This window comes from Vidua macroura, chromosome 8 (genome assembly GCF_024509145.1).
Source record: "Vidua macroura isolate BioBank_ID:100142 chromosome 8, ASM2450914v1, whole genome shotgun sequence".
Taxonomy (NCBI): Eukaryota; Metazoa; Chordata; class Aves; order Passeriformes; family Viduidae; genus Vidua; species Vidua macroura.
The window spans coordinates 13,716,961-13,738,857 of record NC_071578.1 but is presented as its reverse complement, the minus strand read 5'-3'; the positions used below and the strand labels follow the sequence as shown (position 1 = coordinate 13,738,857).

The 21,897-nt window shown below is 57.7% G+C and overlaps 1 protein-coding gene across 4 annotated transcripts in view; it reads left to right on the top strand.

The window, feature by feature from the left end:
- The window catches only part of KCNIP2 (potassium voltage-gated channel interacting protein 2), a 43,985-nt gene that overhangs the window by 5,953 nt on the left and 16,135 nt on the right, over nt 1-21,897 (top strand). The window contains exon 1 of one of the 4 annotated variants that reach the window (XM_053983737.1): nt 13,626-14,167. The exons of the other annotated variants lie outside the window; for them this stretch is intronic. Within the exon in view, the coding sequence (XP_053839712.1) occupies nt 14,080-14,167 (88 nt within the window). The 5' untranslated portion in view covers nt 13,626-14,079. Of the gene's footprint in view, nt 1-13,625; nt 14,168-21,897 lie in introns of those variants that run through there. 4 annotated transcript variants of the gene reach the window in all.

Below are 21,897 nucleotides of genomic sequence, written 5' to 3'. Positions count from 1 at the left end.
GGAGGCTCTTGCTGGGGTCCTCCTGTACCCGAGCTGCTGTGGCTCTGGCTGCTTCAGGCTTTTAAGTAAATTTGTCTTCCTCTTCAAATGAAAAGGGGTGGTGCAGCCCCTGGGGAGCAGTGAGAGTAATTAGCTTGTTTGGAGACAGAGCCCTGCAGGAGGGAGCTGGGGGCAGGACACTGCTGCCTTCAACAGGAGTTGACAGAGATGGGGGATGTGGAGGGCTGCCACTTTCGCTGCCTCTGAACCTGGGCTTCCTTGAATGTTTCCTCTGTGATCCAGACAGGGCAAGTCACGTATAGAAACGGCTGGGCAGGGAAGACACTCACTGCCATTGACATGCATTTTTGTGTCCATGTCTTGCGTGCCTCTCCAGCCTCAAAGGCTCAGCTCCATCGGGTTCCGGATGACTGCAGCCCCATTTTGGCAGGAAGCACTCTGCTTTTGAACCTGTTGGGTTGGAGATCCCTTCTGTTTAGGGAGCTGGCGCCTCTCCCAACCCCACGTTGGTGTTGTCATTGCTGCTGGGGACTCTGGGCAAGAAGGTCAATGTCCCATCCATGCTGCTCCTGCTCACTCCACCTGAGGACATGGGGGGCCTTGAGACCCTGAGGTCTGCAGGACATACAAGCAGGAGCCCCCCTCTGAGTGTGCATGATCATCCGATTCCTGTGCCAGTTTCATCCACAGTGAGTGTTTTAGGGGTTGTGCCCTGTGCAAGTGGGGGCACTGCACACCCCTGTGTGCAGACAAACCTGCTCTGCTTAGCCCTGGGCTATACCTGGAATGGACAGATGGCTTTGTCCTGATGGGAGGGAGGTGTGGGGTCTGACTGCTCACAGAGAGGTCTGTCAGGGACCATGCTGCAGCAGCAGCAGTGCCTGTAGATAGGCAGGGAATACTCAGAGCCCCAAGGGGCTGGCAGTGGAGATGGACAGCTTCACCTGCGGTCCCTCTCTAGGGAGCAGGTCAGGGACAATGATGGAGTGACTAACTCAGCAGGTGGGGTGGTGGCACAAATCTACTGCCTTAGCTCTGCCCTGCAGAGACTTGAGAACTGGATGGGGTTGGACACCATAGTCTGTCCTGTTATTCCCGTGAGACGCATCCCGTGGCAGTGACATTCCTGCTGAGAAAGGGCTCGACAGTCTGAAGCAGAGGCAGGCTTCTTGGCAAGGTGCTACCATGAGAGACTGGCATGACCTGGCACTGAGCCTGTGGGGCAGAAAGTGGGACCTTGTATCATTGGTGATGGCCTGGCCAGGATGAGAGTCACAGGGAAGAGGGGTTTCCTTGACCCAGATGGGGAAGGTGTAGCCCTCTGGGATGCAGGGAGGCACCAGAAAACTCTCACACCCATCAGGAGCCCGGTCAGGAGCCAGGAAAGAGCTATCTGTCTGCTTTCACCAGTTACTGCAGCCCATGCAGCTGTGGTGGGGTGAGATGGGAACTGGCCTGCTTGCTAACGAGATTAGACAGGCGAGCCATTGCTCCTGGCCCCTTTGGTTAATCGCTTCTTCCTAGATTGAATTTTTTAAAATTGCATTGCTTACAGAAAGCCCCAGAATGGGTTTAAAGGCAATAATCCACCTGGCCCTCTGTCACTGCAAGGGCCCCCTGGGGCTACTGGGCAGTGGGTTGTTGAAGTCCCCAGTGTGTCTCCACGTGTCTCTGGTGTCCCTGGGAAGTGGCTGGCAGCACTGGCCCTTGACAGCTTCTGAATTATTCCAGGAGGGAATATGCATTAATTGTTAATGGTGTGATTTAGTGAAGTTTCCAGAGGTGAGGGAGAAGGGACTGGGTCAGATGCCAGGCTCTGTACTGCAGCCCATGTGACAGGTCCCTTTTGCCATCCCCCCCAACCCTGCTGCCTCAAGGGCCGTGGTAGGCAGCTGCCTATCCTACTAGACTCCTAGGGGCATGCTGGATTTGGGTGGTTCAGTGATGTGGTACAGCACCCCCAGCCCTGGTTGCACTTGGTTGAGGTCTCATCTGACCCAGGAGCAGGGAGGGACAGCTACTGGTGCCAGGTTCTGGAGTCGCAGCACAGGTGGAAAAGGGGTGTGGGGCTTGGGCAGCACAGTAACAGATGTTATAATATGCTGTGGTTATGACTGATCCCAGCATCTCTTGAAGACATCTCAGCCCTCTCCTGAGTGGTGGGATCTGCCCCTAAGTACTTATTTCTTTCCCCTTCACTCTGCTTCAAGCAATTGATCTTCTGAGCCCATCCCCAGCCTTCTGCTGATCATGCTGACCCAAACAAATTTCCCCTGGAGCCCGCCCTCCCTGCTTGCTTCCCCTCCATCGTGCAAAGTGAGTCACTCCCAGGCACCAGGAATCATTCATGTCATTTCCCCCTTTGCCGCAAAGTCATTAATGCGAGTGGAATAATTTGTTGCATAACAGAGAGGATCAGCGGGAGCGCTGCTCTGGCAAGCGATTCCTGGCCCTGGCCACCACTGGCCTGGGAGAGGGCAGCTTGAGGGGATCCTGCTGGCCCCACGGCTGCACCATGCTGGCAGCAATGGGCTTCGATCCCTGAGGCATTTTTCCAAAAGCTATCAAGTCTTGCCTGAATCGCAGCCTGGGGGGATGGACCTGTTTGTCATGGCCTTGGTGTCTCTTCACCCTCACACAGATCCTCCAAAAGGGATGTGTTCCAACTCCCCCACAGTGACACAGGCAAGAAGTGTCCCCCGCACTGATCAGGATGTGTGTTGTGGTGCCCTTTGTTCTGGACACATCCCTGCCTCCTACCCACCCCAGCTCCTCTGAGCTCCCCACACTGTGGGTGTCACAAGTGCTTCCTACCAGCATCCAAATCCCTCCTGACTTCTTGTTCCAGAACTGGGGACCCCAGAATGTCCCAGCAAGGGTGCAGGCAGCTCTGGAACTGCTCCCAGTGAGTTCCCAGCTGGATGTTTTTGGTGTAAACCCAAGCACAGCTGGCGGTCTCTCCTGGGGACCTTGCAGCCTCCCAAGTAGAGGGCTGCCCAGAGGGGGCACTTGCCACCCCACCAGCAAAGGGGTGTGGGGGCTGAGAGCCTGTGCTCGAGTGATGCTCGCTGTGATTGTGGTAGATCCGGTGTCCCCCCTGCATATCGGGTGGGAGAAGGGCAAGGAACTGTGCTTTAGGTGGTAAGAGGCATTGTGGAGACCACTCCCCCTCCCCAGGGTTAATTTCCTTCTATCCCACGCTTGGCCAGGCATTAATTTAAAGATGCTGTAATGGAGAGGGAGAGCGTAAGAGGATTGGGCTGAGGACAGGAGGATTTAATAAAGGGAAGGGATGTGGCTGGGTACTACACAGGGTCTGATGGTGCAGGATGGTCAGGAAATGCCATGCACTCCTCAAGACTGAGCCACCCTGATGTGTCCCAGCTGCCACTGTGGTGGCACCCATGGTACCCTCCAACAGCAAACATGGGAGTGAAGCTTTTCCCTTCCTGAGGGAGAGCTGCTGCTGGCTGGGTGGGGACAGGGCTGTGAGCTGCTTGTTTGAAGTGTGGCTGTGCTGTGTTCCACCCGTCTGTGCTTTGCGTGAGACGCCAGGCACAAGCTCAAACCCAAGCCTGGAGTAACCAGCAGGAGGGCATCGTGCCTGGATAGGGGGATAGGCGGGAAGGGGCAGGCAGAGCCCCTTTGGGGTGCCATATCCCAGCTGGGGTTTAGTGCCCTTGGCTCAGCTGGGCAGCAAGCCCCTCGGTGCAGGGGGCTGCCCTGAAGCAGAAAGGGGGAGAAGGAGATGGTGTTTAATATTTCCAAGTGACTCACCGAAAACCTGCTGTTCCTTGGGACTGGCCACCCCCAGCATCCCCCAGGAGGGGCTGGGATCGGGGCCACCCCAGTGCAGTGTAAGCTGGAGGGAGAGGCTCTTTTGGGACCACACCCATGGAGGCAAAGGAGCCTTTTCTCCTCCTCCACCCCTCACAGACTCAAGAGTCCCACCTCTACCCTGGACCACAGTGCCAGGACAGGGACGTAGGTCCCAAGGGATGGTGGTGTCCCCCCAGCCCTGCACCATCCTTTGCCTCCCTCAGCACTGTTTGTTTTCTCAGCCTGCCCTGCTGTAATTACAACCCACTGTCACTCTCTGGATAATACAACTTCTCTTTTATCATTGCTTGATTAAATTACTGTGGGGAGGTGAGGGGCTGGTAACCCCTTGTTTGCTAGGATCAACAACCCAGTGGCACTGAGGAAGTCTCCTGGGGCTGGCAGAGGAGCTGGATGGGGATGGCTGTGCCCTGGCCTGGGCAACCTGGCTGAACATGGGGTACATATATGCCCTTGGGAGGGATGAGGTGCTGACTTTGTTGTTCATGGGCACAGGATCTCTGGCACAGATGTTTCCAGGCCAGCCCTGAGGAAGTGCCCTGGATGTGACCACTGACGCCCTGCCTATAATTCTCCCCTCAGTTTGGAGTCTTGCCTGCTACCAGGCTGGAAAGAGTGTGTGAGCAAGGTGCCTGCTGCCAGGCCAGCCACCTCTGCCTGCAATTAGTTGGTGCTAATGAGTGTCCCTGGCAGCTGCTGCCAGGTCAGTGATCTCTGGCAGAGCATCTGCCAGGCTATCCCCCCGTGAGACCAGACACATGGGTCCCACTCCCTGCTCAGCAGAGCATCCTCAGTTGTGCTGTTGGTCCTCAATGCAGACGTGGCTCCCTCTGCTCAGTCTCCATCCCTTCCTCATCCCTCTGCTGTCTCTCTGCCTTTGCACTTTCCCCTGGAGGCTGGTCCCAGTTTGGGCACTGTCAGTGGTACACCTCCAGGTACTGCCCCTGTGTCTTTCTGCTCGGGGTGCTGCTTTCTCCCCATCACAGCCACCCCACAAGCTGTTGTAGCAGTGGAAATGGAGTTTGTTATGACATCCTCAGGAGCAGGATATGGCCCTGTTTAAAAACACTTGGGCTGAGTGGTAGGAGTACTCTCCTGGGCACTACTCATTCTGCTATGATGGATTGGGGAGGAGATATACAACAGGTCTGACTGGGAAATGCCTCCCACTGTGAACATCCCTGGCTCCTGGGGCCCTGGCTGGGAAATGGTCAGTCTGGAAATGGAGCAGTTTTAGAGGCACTGTAGGTCTTTGTGGCAGGATGTTGTGGGGACGAGTTCCGTGATGATGTAGGGGTTGTGTACAGATGTGGGAGCATGGGATGACCTGCAGGCTCAGGGTAGCTCTCCTTCTGGTGTGCTGCCCATCCTCACAACCTGTCCTCCTGCCTGCCCTGGATTTGCAGCTCCAGACTCGATTTGCACAGATCAAAGCCCGGGGCCATCTCTCATCTTGGCTTACCTGGGTCCCGCCTGCCCCCAGCCCGGAATGCGGGGGAGGTTTGGAGGTAATCCTTGCACACGGGATGCTGCTGGCTAATTATAGCAGAACCTCTCACTTCATGGGAACCACGGAAAATTGTCCCTTGAGCCCTGGCAGCAATGGTACAAATCTTCCACTAATTAGACTTGAAAGTCCTCCCGTGAGCTCAGACACAGGATGGATATTTGATTATTAACATATTTATTTCTGAATCTCTCAGCAGGTCTTGCACTGGAAGGTTGTACTCCCCCTCCATAATTGCCAGGCACATTTATTCCTATCAAGAGTGCCTGGGGGCTCCAGGGAGTGACGGGGGGGGGGGGGGGGGGGGGGCTGTTCAGGTCTGTGTGCTAATTTTTGAGATTGTCTCATTAAGGTGTGTAGAAGAAAACCTGCTGATGCTGAGAAGGTCTTAGGCAGGAGCAAGGCCCCCGGGCTCTGCCCTGTGCCTTTCACCAGCCCCTCTCCCAGATGGGATGCTCCTGATTCTCCTGCCCAAGTGGGAACCCAGGGATATCTTCCCATGTGCTCCCAAGTGGGTGGAGGCACTGGGCAGGATGAGGATGATCCAGTGGTGCAGATCTGGTGCTGGGCACCACAGCCCAGCACAAAGCTGCTGGCCATGGCACCTCCAGGGAGAGCATCTCTCCCTCCAGTGGAGGCAGGCAAACTGCAATGGAAACACTACCTCTGAAACAACTGAAAATAGCTTTCCTGTCCCCAAAATGTCAGTTTCAAAAGGCAGTCTCTAGGGCCTCCCTGGGTTGGCAGTCAGCTGAGCAGGTGCCCTGGAGATGCTAAGTGGGCGGCCCTGCTACCCCATGGGGCAGAGAGCAGCATGGTGGAAGGCTGAGCCATCACTCAGGGTACAAGTGGAGAGAGGGTCAATGTGGCATGGGGGGCCATTAGCCCAGCCATGGGGATGCACTGTGCCTTGGATTGAGGCTGGAGAAGGGCGCAGGTGAGCTGTGGGCTGTTGGAAGGACAGCACTGACCTTGTGTGTCTGCATTGCCCTGAACCCCCTAGGTCCACCCAGCCACCTATTCAGGGGCTTCAGGCCAGTGCCGGGGTGTTGTTGGCATAGGGACCCATGGACTTGGTGAGGAGCCATGGGTCAGGACCTCAGCCCCATCTCCAGCACCGCTTTGCTCTCCCTCCCTGCCTTGTTGCTGTGTCTCCCTGAGCCGAGGGCACGTGCCTCGTTACAGCTCTGGAGTTATTAATAGCAGCAAACCCTCTCGATGCCTTCAAGCCAAGTCCATTTTGGGGGAGATTCCTGCCATTTGAAACATGTTTCCCCTCTGGGCGTCTTATCTCCCTCTCCCAGCTGTGCAGCCAGCGTGTGCAGGAGCCCCTGGATAAGCGGTGGTGCTAATAGCCCATGTCACTCAGCGCGGCAGCATCCGCCTGGGTGACAGAGGGTGTCCCGCTCCCCGGCCCACAGGCAGCCCTGAGCTGCCTGAACATGTGGGAGCTGAGGTCGTGTCCCAGCCTGTTCCCACTGTGCTTCCTCCTGTCACCCTGCCGAGACAGATCTGTTGGTGGCCAAGCGAGCGCTGATTGCAAGGAAATGAGCCTAGTGCCACCTCCAATTTACTGGAGCCCAACCTATGTGTGATTGCATAGAGCTCATTAATTTGCCACCATCACTGTGGCTTGGTGTGGGGTGGTGAGAGTGGCAAGGCTGGAGAGATGCTGAGGACCACGTCCTCTCCTGGAGCAGACTTGAGAGCAGGGCTGGCATCACTTGTGACCAGGCTGAGATTTTTTTCCCAGCTTCTCAATTCAGGAGACCCTGGTGATGATTGGAATGGGTGCTGGAACAGGGCTGGGGATGGAAATCCCTGCTGATTTTCATGAGGTGCCATGGGCATGGAGCAAGGTGGGCATTTGGGGGGCAGAAAAATGCTGGTTTGGGGTAAGGAGATGCTGTGTCTGTGTTGTGCCCCAGTGTGAGCTGTGCACCCCTGTAGAGCAAAGTGCACACTTGTGAAGGCCACACTCTTTGGAGCTCCTGGGTACTGTGCTGCCTCACTGCCTGATATACCCTGGGTGCCCCCAACACTGCTGTGCTTTTCAGACTCAAGAAGCTCTGAAATGCCCCCAGATGGGCCAGGCAGGTTATGGTTCTACTTGCTTACAGCTGCAGTCTCGATGTGTCAGCTGTATAACCAGGGCTGGGTTCAGCTCCTGGCTCTTCTCCCTTCCCTGTGCTTCTGTTTCCCTGCAGCTGTTGGTGCAGTTCTCTGCCCTCCTATTGCAGGACATGGAGACACTCGGGGTGCACCCCAGGAGCTGGGGCAGGGTTTGATGAAGCCGTTCCCCCAACTTTGTCCTCTCCTACCACCGCTTCTATCCTGTTCATGGGGTCAATGAATTATTCACAACCCGGCAGGCGGGGGTGTGTCTGTGGCTGCCTGTGTGTTGCCAAAGGGGCCGACATGCCACCGAGCACAGAGAGCTTTTCTGTGTAAATACCTAAAATATTTAGCAGAACTGACGAAAAAAGATTCAGCTTGGGAGCATTCAGTGTCTCAGTGTAATCTGGATGTCTGAGGGCCATCACAAGGGTTCTGGGGGTGATGGACACACCAGGGTGGACCCTGTGGGGCTCTGACTTTCATCTTGGCCTGGTACACACCACCCAAACTGGTGGTGGAGTTTGTGTCTGTCAGTCCAACCACCCATCTGTTGGGTCTTTCTTTTTGTCTCTGCCATCAGAGACCGGGGGTGCCTCATCCTTTCCCTGCATTGCAGGGATGCTTTGGCATGTGCTCGTCCCTAGCGTGGTGCCACAGAGCCAGGCTGCTGCCCCATCACCTGCTGCCTGCCAGCTGCTGGCAGGTGGGTGCTGCAGGACCAGGGCACAGCGTTGAGCTGGGTTCTTTCCCTGGCAGCACCTTCCTGAGCAGACAGATCACGTCACATGCATTTTTTAGCAAGATCCACCAGCTGAGAGCGAGCTGAGCTGTCATTGCACGTTTGTGATCAAAGCCAGACGTGCCCTGGCAGCCCTGGGGAGAGTGGCCCTGTGTGCCATTCCTCTCTGTCACAAATTACTGGGCACAGCAGGTTGGGGATCCAGCCGTGTCACTGGTTGCAGGTATGTGCCCCTGCATTCCTGAATGTACCAGGATGACCAGTGCCCTCCTGCCTGCTGCGGTTCAATGATTCCTGACCCGAACAGCTAAGGGTGGGTGCAGTTATGATGCAGAGCTGTTGATGGTGTTACGCTTCATGCACTGTCCTACATCCCAAAAATTGCACCTTCTGCTGGGAGTCAGAATGAGGTGGGTTTGTTGGCACCAAAGATTGGGGTAGAAAAGGGTTTGTGCTTGTCCTGGGATGTGTTTTAGGCCAGGTTCACAAGGGAGCAAGCAGATGTAAGGGGTGCAGGGAGCTGTGGCCAGCTTTGGATGGGAAAGCACATGGAGCCAGCTGGCTGTGACAATGTAGGGCTGCCCTGCGAGGAAGCCTGGGCTGCTGGCAGCTTTTCCTTGGCCTTTGCAAGCTCGTCCTTTAATGGATGCTCTCTGAGCCTTGGCAAGGTAGGAGCTGTGTGCTGGCCCACGATCTGTACATCCCAAGGCCAAGCCGCGGGGTGTGCGGCCAAAGGCAGGAGGGGCTCACGGTTAGAGCACACAGCTCCTCCCAGGCCGTGTGCCCTGCTCCGAGCCTTCCTCCACCTCCTTGCTGGATTTGCTGCTGCCCCCTCGCCTCCCCGGTGGTGGGGTGGCGCTGCCTGCGGTGGGTGCCTGCGGTGTGCCCGTGCAGCACGGCTGTGTTGTGTGTTTCCCTCTGCAAGCGCAGCAGAGCCCTCGGGCTGTACTTCGCTGTGACAGCACATCCCATGTCAGACCCGCTGCAAATCCTGACTGCTAATAGCTATGCAAATTACCTCATTAGCTGCTTTATTTATTTTCTCTGGCATCACGTTTTCAGCACTTCCCCCAGACCCGGAGGCTGCGGTTTCCCCGGGCTGGGAGGAGGCAGGAGGAGCAGGAGCAGAGCAGCAGCACGCAGGGCTGGCTGGGCTGAGCCTTCCTCTGCTGGTGGCAGAGGTGTTGGGATCCCACGGAGCCACCCACCCCGATGTGGTGTATCTGGAACCAGAAACGCATGGCTCCTGAAGTGATCCTGCTGCTGAGATGTCCACCTCCTTCTCCCTCATCGTGTCTTGGCTCTGGTCTGAGTCTTGCTGAGCTCTCCCTCCAGCCAGGACCTGCTCTGTCCCTGCCAAGCAACTGTGGGTCTGGCATTGCTGGGATGTGTATGCCCTCCATCCGAAAAAAAAGGTGAGTTTGAATTATTTAGAGAGAGAACCGAGCATTTACTCAGCCGATGTGGACCTGAGTGGTGGGCTGAGGCTTGGCACAGGGTCGAAGGATGTCCTGCATCCTTCTCACTCTGATTATCCTTCCTTGGTAATGGAAATTTTCCTCCTTCCCGCCCTGATAGCCCTTTCTCATTACTGGAAATATGCCTCCCATCCTGACAGCCCTTCCTCCCTGAGAGAAATGTTGGCATCTCCTTTCTGCCAGCCACAGGATGACTCCAGAAAGCTCACAGATGCCCTGGCCAAGGTGGCTCTGGGCTGGGGCCCTTCTCTGGTGTTGTCCCCGAAGGGTTTAGCCCAAGTTGAAATACTTTGAAGCCCAGGCACCATCCAGGGTATCCCTGTGACATGCTGGATGGTAGGCACATCCCTACCCATGCTGGGTATGCCTGCAAGCACTGCTCTTTCCTGGCTGCATTTTCTAGGGGTGTTTATGTGCTCATGACATCCATTACAGTGAATCAAGCTTTGCATGGACACCAGGGGACCCACATACTGGTGTGATGACTGGTATAAAGACCTTGATTCAGCCACTCCATGGGCTTGTTAGCGCCATGCTGAGCTGCCTGCAAGCATTATGTCTTCTACCCCATCCCCTTCTGTTTATCTTTTATTTCCTCCCTTCTCTTGGCGGCTGTGCTAATGAATATTTCATGGCCAGGAACCAGCGTGAATTCCCCCGGCAGCTCCCTGCACTCCCTCGCCAGGTACCAGCCCAAAAGTCGGTGGCTTAGGAAGGATGCATCTGCCCGGAAGCCATCTCGGGAGGAGGGGGCCTGGGTAGGAAAGGAAGCAATGGCTCTGGTGTGGGCAGATGTGTCGTGTCCCCTTCCTCGGTGGTGTTGTCACTGTCTCTTCAGCCTCCAAGGGACTGCCAGCGGACCGCGCTGGCCGCATGTCCATAGTGGCCGCACGGCCTTTACGGTTTCCGTGCATCCTCTCACACGCGTTCAGGGCCACGCTCCGACACAACAACACGTGTCCTCTCCTGTCCCCCGTGTGCCATCAGCTGCCACAGCCGTCTGAACGAGCCGTGTCCCCGGCTCACCTCCCGCCGCTCCGCCGCTCTGCTGCGCTGTACCGGGGCTCCTCTCAGCGTCAGGCAGCGGCACCGCGGCCGCAGGGACCGAGGGGCACGGAGCGAGGGGCAGGGAGCGTGGGGCAGGGAGCGAGGGGCAGGGAGCGAGGGGCAGGGAGCGAGGGGCACGGAGCGAGGGGCAGGGAGCGAGGGGCAGGGAGCGAGGGGCACGGAGCGAGGGGCAGGGAGCGAGGGGCAGGGAGCGAGGGGCAGGGAGCGAGGGGCAGGGAGCGTAGGCAGTCCGTGTCTCCACCCATGACATCACAGGTGCATCGCATGGCCTGCACTGCCTGTCTGGCTCCTGTGCTTCCAAGCTGGAGATGTCCCAGCACAGCCAGAGGGCAGGCATGGGACTGGGGCAGGGAAGTGCAGGACAGTGCTGGTCTTCAGTGCCCCTGAATTTGCCCTATATCCCCCAAGCTAGGCTGGGCCCCAGCGCAGGCTCAGCATTACGAGGTGTGGGCAGTATCTCCCTTTGCCAGGGTCAAAGCACATGTGGGGAGCATGTGCTGGAGCTGGAGCCAAAGCCTGGAGCCACAGTCTTCCTCTTTCCCATTGCTGCAGCTCCAGCAGCAGCATGTCCCCTTTGGGGGCCCAGCAGATGCTCTGGGGACACAGGCTGACTCTAAGTATCTTTTTGGGAGATTATGTCCTTTGTCCCACAGTGAGGCACTGTGGGGAATGGAGCTCACCTGGGGCTGCAGCTGGGGCAGGGGCTGGGGAACCACTGGCCTTCTTAAGCAGGGAGCAGGTGTGGGAGAACCACAGGCTGGGTTGTGGGGGAGGAGGCTGGAGGATGCACCCTGCAGTGGCACCCGTGAGTGGATGTGACCCAGGTGGGGTCTTTAGCAAGAAAAGTTGTGTAAGGGTGGGCTCAACAGTCCTGCCTTGTGGCTTGCTTTTCATTTGTGCTGAATTCCTACTTGGCTTTCCAGGGAGGAGCAACATCTGCTGATCTGGAAGGGACAGGAGATCCCCTGGATCCCCTGTCCCGCATGACCATACAACCAGGGTGAACAGGATGGCACGTGCATGTCTCACCCACCCGGGACATGCTGGGATGGGGCAACTTTCCCTGTCAGATAGAAACTGGCTGCCAAGGAGCTGGATGGTAGAGCTTGGGATGGATCTACAAACTTTGTATGGTGTCACGTACTGTGGGCTCTGGCACCCTCCTGTGGCTGTTCTGTCGCCTGTCCTGTGTCCCGCGGGCCTTTGGGATGCTGCAGCTGCCTTGGTCTGGTTTGTGCTGTCTGGTCCCCGTAGCACTGGGGACACTGCATTTGCAGGATCTGGCCTTGTATCACACAGCTCATGGGACCTGATCACTGCAAGAAACTGTCCCAATGTGTTTGTGTTGTGGGGTTGAGCCAGGAGCAGAGCTCCTGGGTACTGTAGACATGGATGAGGGTGCTAAACCCCACACCTGTTCCTGGAAGGTGTCAGGAGTGGACTGGGCATTGCTGGCTACCCAATCTCTGAACATTCAGCTGGGGGCAAGTGGTTCATAGGGGTAGCTTCAGTCAAGGTGTTGCATTCACAGATTGTGTCTACATCTGTGTCTCTGTCTGCTGAGCTGCTCAGTCTGCCTCAGCTGGCCTGGACTGGCCCTTTCCTCTTGTGAGGTTGATGTCCCTTGCAGCCCTTCCCTGGCCTGGGGCTTTGTGGATGTATTATTAAAGGACTGCAAGTCCCTGCTGTGCTGTGTGTTGTGCCTTGTTTAGGATCTCTCCAAACCTGGCTCAGCTATGCTGCCAGTGCAGCATCCCCTGCTGCAGGTCCCCCTCCCCCTGGGACACTGTCATGCTGTGGTGTGGAGACACTCTGTTGGGCAGCTGGCCCCCTTTTGCATGGCCATAGCCTGTATAAGATGGGGGGCAGACTGAGGGGGCTTGGTTTGGAGGGGATAGCCTTTCTTTTGGGGAGCAGGAGGTGAAGTTCCCCTATGCCATCCCCAGTAGAGGGCTGGTGGGAAGTGGCGGTGCTCTTGCCCCTTCCCTTTGGACTCCTTCTTGAGGTATTGGTAGGGACTGGACAGTCTGGCTGTTCCTGGCTGTATCATGGCTCCACCCTCTTTTCCATCCCTGAGGGAACAGAAGCTGTAATTTCCATCAGGTCCCTTTTTGTTCACTTCCTTCCCTATTAATAAGAGATGAAATTTATGAGATTATAGAGTCTGGATGGATTCAGAACTGATAGAATCCTGCTGCTGTGGGGTGTGAATTCACTGTAAAGATGGAATACAGCTGGGAAAATGGTGTTAGGGGAAGGGATGTTGTCTTGAGTCTGCACAGACCGTCTCAGGCTGGCTCTGGGAGCAGCGAAATCCCACTGCCACCACACTCTAGTCTGTCTTCTGGCTCTGACATACTGTGCAAGTTAGCAACTTGCTGCCAGGCTGAGCTTTGGAGTGAGCAGCTCTTAGCGTGTGTGGTCTGAGAGTCTGACTCCTCTTCCTCCTATCCTTGCATCCGTCCTTGTCTCCTCCCCTGTGTGGAGCAGAAGTGGATGCTTGGAGATGCAGGACACTTGCAGTGATGAAGGACTGATGCCCAGGATGCAGGATGTTCACAACACTTGATTGTGGGAGTGGATGGCTCATGCTCAAGGATGCAGGATGCTCTCGGTGCCGGCTTCCCTCCGGAAGGAGCATCCTTGCCTGCTCTTGGAGAGAGGCGGCCCTGGGATGCAGCGGTGCCTCATTGGTCAGCGGGACCTGTGGAGTCTGCGGGTTGCCATACCAACCTGCCTCTGGTTCCCGGCCAGCCGGGGCGTGAAGTGCCGGGTCGAGCTAGTGCCAAGGGGCGGATCAGGACCCGGGGGCAACCCGAGGCTGTGCCAGCCAGGGAGGCGTCCATCCACTTCTGCCGGAGGGCTGACTGGCACCGCTGGGCTCCCCGGCATCCCGCATCTCCCTGACGCCGCTCCCCGCCGCTCCCCGCAACTTTGCGGCACGGAGGGGGCCGGCGGGAGGGCACGGCCCGGGGGGCGAACCCGGACATCCCGCTCCCTCTCAGCGGCCGGCTTTCGTGAGCTCGAGCCCCGGGAGGAGCACCGCCGCCGAACTCTGTGTCCCACTGCCCACCTGCACCGGAGCATCCCCGCGCAAAACTTCCCGCTGCCCGCCGCCGGGGAGCGGGGCCGGCGGCTGCCGCGCTGCCGGGCGCTGCCGCTGCCCGCTCCGCCGGCCTGGAGCGGACGCCGATGCCCGCAGGCTCGCTCCGGGCAGAAAGGCTCAGTCCTCCCCCGGGCATCGCCCGCTGCTCCGAGGAGCTGGGGGGCTGTTTGGCGGCCGGGAGGGGGTGCGGCTGGGTCCCTCCCCAGCGCTGGGAGCTGGAGCCATGAGCCACTGCCAGCAGCGCTGCAAGAGGCAGCTGGGCCGGGTGATCCGCTTCTTCTACCAGTTTGTCACCGGGACTCTCTCCCAAGGTAAGTACCGTCCTGGGGGACACGGGGTCTCTGTTCTGTGCCAGGGGATGTCTGTCTGGTGAGCTCTGTAGGGTTCTCCCCTCTTTGGGGAGGGGAGAAATGCTGTTTAGAAATGCTGGTGGAGGGGTTGCACTGAGCTCTGCGTGGAGCAAAGCTGAAGATTCTTCCAGGAGGCAACAAAAGCCCCTGAAGGCCCCTTGTGGACCTGGCATGAGGGGAATGTTTTATTTGGGGAGGGGACTGATGCAAAGTGGAGCATGAAAGAACTGCTGTACAAATAAATTGCAGCTGGTCTGATGGTTCCTAACATGTCAAGGAATGTGGCTCCTCTGTGGCTGGAGCCATGCCCTCCATCTAGATGGACAAGGAAACCCTGGGTGTGCCCCATGAGCCAGGGACACAGGGCAGGGACACACCCTGGTGCCTGCATCTACTGGTGCTTTTGTCCTGGGATGCTTGGTCCTGGGGACAGAGCTGCCTACTCTGTGCTCCTGGTTTGCTGCCACTGCCATGGCAGGATCCTCACCCCTGTGCCAGCCCCTGCTGGCCTTGCCAGCTGCCCAGAACCCCTGGGTATGAAGCCAGAATCTCCTAAACCCAGTGGGCATATCTTGGGGAGGTCATCAGGGGTCTGTGTGTGCTGGGAATCTGGGTGCCCTACTCGCACCCCTGTCCGTGCGTCCCTATGCAGGGACAAAGTTGGCATCCCCATGGATGAGAACCATCGGGCTGCCCCTCTGGGCCCCAGCAGTGCTGGGAAGGGATGTGCCGTAGTGTGAGTGCAGGGAAAGCCTTGTGGGGCCAATGTGGCAGCGTCACGCCTCAGAGCAGGGCTGGGACTTGCACTGCTTTTGCCAGGACTCAGCCTGCCTGGAAAACCCCTCCCAGGTTTTGTCCCCTCCTTGCCTGGGGAAACCCCTGGGTCTCCACAGCCTGTGCCTGTCCTTGGGGCCAGAGAAATGCAGGAATAGCATGGAGCACTTGGCACAGCCCGGGAGGCTGGGATGTGGGAGCAATATTTGACCTGTGAGCCATGCCCAGCTGGCATGCTACCTTCCTGCCCCAGGGACCCAAGCCCTGGGACGGAAGCTCCCGGTCAAAGCAGGGGACAGTCCCCCAAGCCCAGCAGCATGCCGGGCTCTGGAGGCTGGGTGTGCCGCAGGTCCATCCCCGCTAGTTGGCTCCATTGGGCACCAGCCAACTTGCCTGGAGTCGAGGGGGCAGAGGATGAGTCAGCTGAGTCCAGCCCAGGGCATGAGGGGCAGAGCTGCAGGTGACGGAGCAAAGAGGGAATGGGACCCTCGGGATGCTCCCAAACCCCATCACCTGCAAGGATATCCTGCAGGTCCTTCTCCCAATGTCCTGGGCTTTACAGCTGGGTACTGCGGCATCAGGACTGTAGCAGGTGTCCCCTGGGTTTCTGGAGTGCCCATGTGTGGTGCTGTGCAGGACCAAGGGCTTTCCCTACAGCCCTGCTGGGTATGCATGGGACTGGGATGGGCATAGAGGGCATGGCTGGCCGTGGGGCACTGACTACCCTCGCTGTCTTCTTGGTGTCCTCCCAAGCTCTGAGACAAGCCAAAGTGGAGTGAAACCCAAAGCTGAGCAGCTCTGAGGTGGGTGTGGGATGTGGGGCTTGCACAGCCTTCTCCCCTCTACAGCTCCCCTCCTCCCCAGCTGCTGCTCCGATCCTTGGGTCACCAAGATGCTGATCCCTCTCTGGCTGTTATCCTACCACATCATTCCCTTTTGGGGGGCGGTGACCAGTGGCCCCCTGTCCTTCCTGCATAGGTGAAGGAGGTCTCCTGGAGCTCACTGCAGAAGGCACTGGATGCTTGACCAGGTGGGCCTGGGGCCAGGGGCCCCCTGGCTGGGTGCGCTGGGGAGCTGGCCAAGGACGGGTTGCCAGAGAGGGCAAAGAGAAATGACTCAATCAATTAACCAGATTAAAACTGTGACTTCACCTCCCAAAAATAGCATTTCACCAATATTTTAATGTGCTTATTAATAATCTGCTCGCGCTCTGATTAGCAGCAAGGTAATAAGGGATCAGCTTTAACCTAAATTTAACTCTCCCTAATGGATGATGGCCCCGAGAACCAAAAAAAAAGGAGAAATTCCTATTCATCAGGCTGGCCCCCCGGCAGGTCAGGAGCACCCAAGAAACCCGGGCAGCAGCTGTCCAGCTGTGCCCAGGGACCATCACCTCATTGTGGCCCAGCAGGTCCTGTGGCACATTTTGTGGAAGTAGTGTACTAACACCCTGCTGCACTGAGTGAAGAACACTTTAGGGGTAGCCACAGGAGTGGCTCTCGAGGAGGGCAGATCCTGGCCACAGTCAAGGTGCATGGTCCCCTCCTGAAGAGACAGCAGGTCCCTTGACAATGCATGATTGCCCTGCTCCGTCCCCATCTGCTTCATCTCGCAGCAGGGGACAGTTCCCCATCCCCAGCTGCTGGTAGTGCTGGGAGGATGGAGACAGGGCCCAGCCACCTGGCTACCTGGTGACTCTGGGTGTGCTTGTGGCATGCTGTGTGCATGGAGCTGCTTTTTGGGCAAGAAACCCCACTCCAGGGGTTATTTATACACCACCCAGCAGGTGGCTGGCGGGGTGTTTAAGTTTAGTAGTGCCGGCAGCACTGGAGAGCCAGGGCAGGGGTGGCTGGGTGGGGGATGCTTTATGGCTGCTAGTGTCACAGCCCAAAGTGGGACAGGTGGCACGGACTCAGTGCCAGCCTGCTCCTGGGGCAGTGATACAGGGCCTGCTGCTCTCCCCAGTGCTGAGCCAGGGCCACTTTGCCATCCTGTCCTGTGTCACCTGTGGATCCTCAGAGCCATTGATCTCGGGGGAGAGAGAAGGGAGGGAGGGAGGAAGGGAGGGGTGGATCTGCATGCTTGGATTCTGCTCCCTGAAAAGGGCACAGCTGGGGCAATGCTGTACTCCTCACACACTTGGGTGGCCACAACCCCTGGCTGTGGGTGCAGGGTAGGGCTGGAACATCTTGTATGCAAAGAGGGTTTGTGATGAAACATTTGGGTCCAGTGTCTTCCTCAGCCCTATGCCCCATGGGACAGCAGATGGGGCCAAGAGTTGTGCAGGGGCCAGAAGCATCTCAGGTATGGGTGCAGCTAATCCAGCATGGTTTGGGATCTGTGAGTGAGTGTGCCCAAACCCACAGTGGCACTAAATGCACCTGGCATCACAGAGCAGGAACCAGGCTGGTTGGCTCTGACTCCAGGCTGAGAGAAACAGATGCTGATCGCAGACATCCCTGGGGAGGTGCTGTTGTGGGACACAGGGAACAAGATGCCAGACCCAGCTCTCCAGGTTAGCAGAACGGCAGAGACACCTTCCTTCAAGCCCTTGTGTCTGGAGCAAGGACGGACACAGGCATCAGCAGAGATCCTGGCAGCATCATTCCCTAGGGAGCCCCTTTTCCAGGACTCCCAGCTTCACCTATGGTGTGGCAGCAAGGAGCTGAGCCCTGAGGATCACAAGATCATCAGGGAACTCGGAGAGCTCTTGGGCTGTGGTGACACCTTGCTGGCCCCATGGCACTGAGACACAACCACATGTGCGATGAGCCCTGTCTGTTCTCTGCCCCCTGCCTCCTTCTTCTGGCTGATGGTGCCACTCTCCCCCCGGGCCAGGAGGGTTATTTTTAACTGTTTGCCATGTGCTGTCTGAGCACAATTAAGGTAATTGGTTTGGGAGCCTGGCTCTCACACAACGCTCCCAATTACCTGCCTGCCTGCCCGTGCGGCCCCCCGCCTCCCTGCCCGTGGTGGCCGGCTCCTCTGGCAGGGGGACTGCCGGGACAGGGCTGCCCCAGATAGCACGGCGGGGCTGGGTGGGGGCACGAGCGGGCACAGGGGATGGAGCCATGGAGAGGACATCCCTGCACAACGACAGCTTGCTCTATGCCTCCCTGATTGCCATCCTCCTCCTCATCTCCTATTGGTTCACCACCCGCTGCTTCAAAATCATCAGCGGCATTGAAGGTACAGGGCTGGGGACATGGGGGGACAGGGTGGCACAGCTCAGCCGCTTCCACAAACCAAGCAGTGAGGCGAGCCAGATGCTTGGTGTGGGAGAGGTGGATTGAGGACTCCCTCTCTGCCTCTCTGGGAGACCTCAATCTCCTCAGTCACTTCATTAGTTCCTCCTGGCTGTGGTCCTGCTCCACTGTATGTGAGAGCAGCCGGTAGCAGCCCCGGAGCTGAGCTGTGGCTCAGGGCTGTATCCAGCACTACTCTGGGGTCCACCATGCTGCCGGTGTCTAGGTACTGCTTCCCCTCACTGTGAGACGGGGATGCAGATGGACTCTCTGCAGCCTCCCACTCTTGTAGGGTGCCCAAGCTCATGCTTGGGCCTCAGTCTGCATTTTGGGGCTCTGGGTCCCTTTGGGTGTGACCCACATCTTTGGTCTTCAGCTGGTGTGTTCGAGAGCTCTGGGATGGGGTGGGGGTCCCAGTTTCCCCAGTGAAGGGTCTCTCCAAGACCCCCTGCAGTGGGATGTGAGTGCTAGGGGTTTGCAGGGTGAGACCCCAAGGCAAGGAGCAGGGCAGGAAGGGTGAAACTGGCATCACGTGTCTGGGGACGTGCAGAGCCTCTCCTGCCCGGGGTGTGAATTGCTCCATCCATCTGTGAGACTTCTCTCTGCACAGCTCAGCCAGAGCCTTAAGGCACTTCCCACAGCATGACCAAATGCTGACTGTCTGCAGGGGCAAGGAGCACCCCTGGGAGCGATGCCCCTCAGTGGGATGGGGGAGCAAAGCCCTGTCCCACACTTCTGGTGGGGTACACATGCTCTTGAGCATCCCTTGCAGGCAACTGTGGGTCTGGCTCCATTGGTGACATCCCACATGTGGTCCCATGTGTCTCCTCCATCCTGGGGGCAGCTCCAGATGGAGTAACATCCGTAGGGACCTTGGTGAGGTGAAGGGGTGGTCCTTTGTCACACCTAGCCCATCTGGAGTTGCCCTTGGTCGAAAGGAATATGCTCTGGGCAAGAAACCCTGGGGAGTCTGGGGGTGCTGGGAGCTGGGCACAGTGTGTGGCACTGGGACATGGCAGCAGTACCGGGTGCCTGTGCTGGTCCTGATGGGATTCTGTGTCATGCTGGTAGCAAACAATGGAGTGTTATTTTAATGGCTCCAGCATGGAAATACGTAATCCTGACACGGGAGGCAGTGGAAGAATTATCACTGCTGCGCTGGGGAGGATGGCTGGCACGGGGGAGGCACAAGGGCAGGTGGGGAAGCTGTCACTCAGTGACTGGCCTATGACTGCTTCAGCCCCAACATCCCATGATGCTGCCAGCGACATATGAGGGGCCGATGACAGTCCGTTCACATGGGTTCAGCAGGTTCCCTTTACAGAGAAGCTGCCCTAAACCCTCTGGATCAGGCTGGAAGGGCTCTTCTCCCTCTACGTCTGGCCAAAACTAGATTTCAAAAATAGACTCATGGCCTACAGGACAGGCATCGATGCTGGAAGCAGCTGGAGGCTTGAGGAGATGATGGGTTGTAACTGGAGCTCAGCAAGAAAAGTGGTTTTAAAAACACAGTTGACATCAGTGGGAAACTTCCTGCAAGAATGCAACAGGTCTGTGCCACCTCAGCCCGGAGGGACTGACTCGAGGGCAAAACTGGGAGGCAGACACATGAAATCCAGGCTCAGTGCCTGGAAACTCAGCTCTTTCCAAGAAAAGGAAATGTGAGGTCTGAAAACTTCCAGCCTGGGGAATGTTTCCCTGGGGAAGGCTTTCAGCTCTTTCCTCAAGACGCCTCTGATGCATCTCTGGCATCTTCTGCTGGTGTTAGAACAACCTTGGGAGCGTGCCCCAGGTGGGCAGAAGATGCCAAGCCCAGTGGCATGGAGCCAGTAGATAGCCAGGTTATGCCATGACCTGGGACTGAGACACCAGCCTTCCCCATCCCCTGCCAGGGGACAAACCTGCAGCCTGCTGGGCTGGAGATGGGGGTTCCTGGGAGACTGATGTGAGGCAGCCCCGCTGGGAGCTCTTGCTGGGGGTCTGCTCCATAGCCTGGATATGGCGACCCCACCTATAGCTGTGGCAGGTGGCCTTGCTCCTGGGGTAAACTGGGAGGGCTGGGAGGTGGCAGTGGCATGGGGGCAGCCCTGCTCCCTGCTTACCACGCTGGTGCTGGAGTTAGTTCTGGTCTTGCATCATGCACCATATGGGAATTATCTGCCTGTAGATGGGCAGTGCCGGTGGCATCCCTGGGGGAAGAGACGGGGAAGACCCCAAGGGGTGCTGAGCCCTGGTGACAGGCAGAGACCACAGGTACCTGGATCCCCAGTGATCTCTGTGGCTTGTGATCAAACAGCCAAGCAGGGGCTGGAATGCTGTTAGAAAAGACAAAGGGAGCTAAATTTAGCCCCATTGGCTGTGTGCTCGAGGCACACAGATGCACAAGTTCACCCTCTGTTTCCAGCTTCTGTGTGACCTTGGCTGGGTCCCTAGCCCCTGCTTCTCCTCCTCTCCTGCTATTGCTGCACCATTTCAGGGTCTGGCAGTGTCTTGGGAATCCTGCATCATGGCCTCTGCTCCCAGCCTGTTCTCCCAGACCTGCTCCCCATCTTCCCTTGGTGTTCCCAGCAAAAGAGGTGGACCAGTCTGCCTGCTCAGAAATGGGGCGGATGGAATTGTTGCCCCAGACACTCCTCAGGAGGGAGATGTTGAGGTGTTTAGCCAAGTTGGTCCCCATGGGGAAGACACATGTCTGGGGCACAGAGGACAAATCTGAGTCATCCCCATCCTGGATGTTTTGCCAGTGCCCAGCGTCCTGCCCCTCCCCGTGTCCCCCCCTGGGAACTGAGTGCCTTTTAATATCTGTGGCCCGTTTCCTTAGCAACTGCATTAAGCAAATCGATGGAGGTGGTGTCATTGGAATGGGAGGGCATGCCTTCTTTCCCCCTCAGACCCCCCCATCCCCGCCACCCCCCACACCTCCCTCCACTTGGCCTCTCTCCACTCTTACTCACAGGCACGGCCCTGCTCTGCCTGGGCTCTCAGCCGTGGCTTGCTGAGCCTCCAGCCACAGCCCTGTGCTGACCCCTCGCTCGCCCATGGCTGATGGCAGGTGCCCCTGAGTAGGGGGTGACAGCCAAACCCCCACCAGGGACACAGGCGGGTGTCCCTGGGGATGCGCGGTCTGGCGGCTGAAGTGCTGGGGTGAGGGGGCTCAAGGACTGTGATAGGGAGGGGTGGAGGGGTGAGGGGCCATGAGACACCCCCACCATGAACCTGGAAGGCCTTGAGATGATTGCAGTGCTGGTGGTCTTGGTCCTCTTCGTCAAGGTGCTGGAGCAATTTGGCCTCTTCGAGCCTGTGTCCTTGGAAGGTAACGGGTATGGGTGGTGCTGTCATCTCCGGGACATGAGGGGCAGGTGGTGGGTGTCCAGAGCTGCCCCCAAGGATGCTCCAAGGCTGCTGCATCCATGAGAGAGTCCTGGTGTCCGTTGGCTGCTTGTAGGGGTGTAGGATGCGAGAAGCAGAGTATCCTGCCTGTCCCAGTGGCTGGGGATGTAGGGAGGGGACCGGGCTGGCAAGGTGTCTGCTGTACGGTGGTGACTTTGATGTGTGCTGGGATGCTGGGGGCTGGGACTCTGTGTGACCATGTATGTGGGCACCAGGGTGTTTTCCAGCACCTCCACAGGAGCAAAGTGTTACCAGAGTCCACGGTCACCTCACCCTGCACGT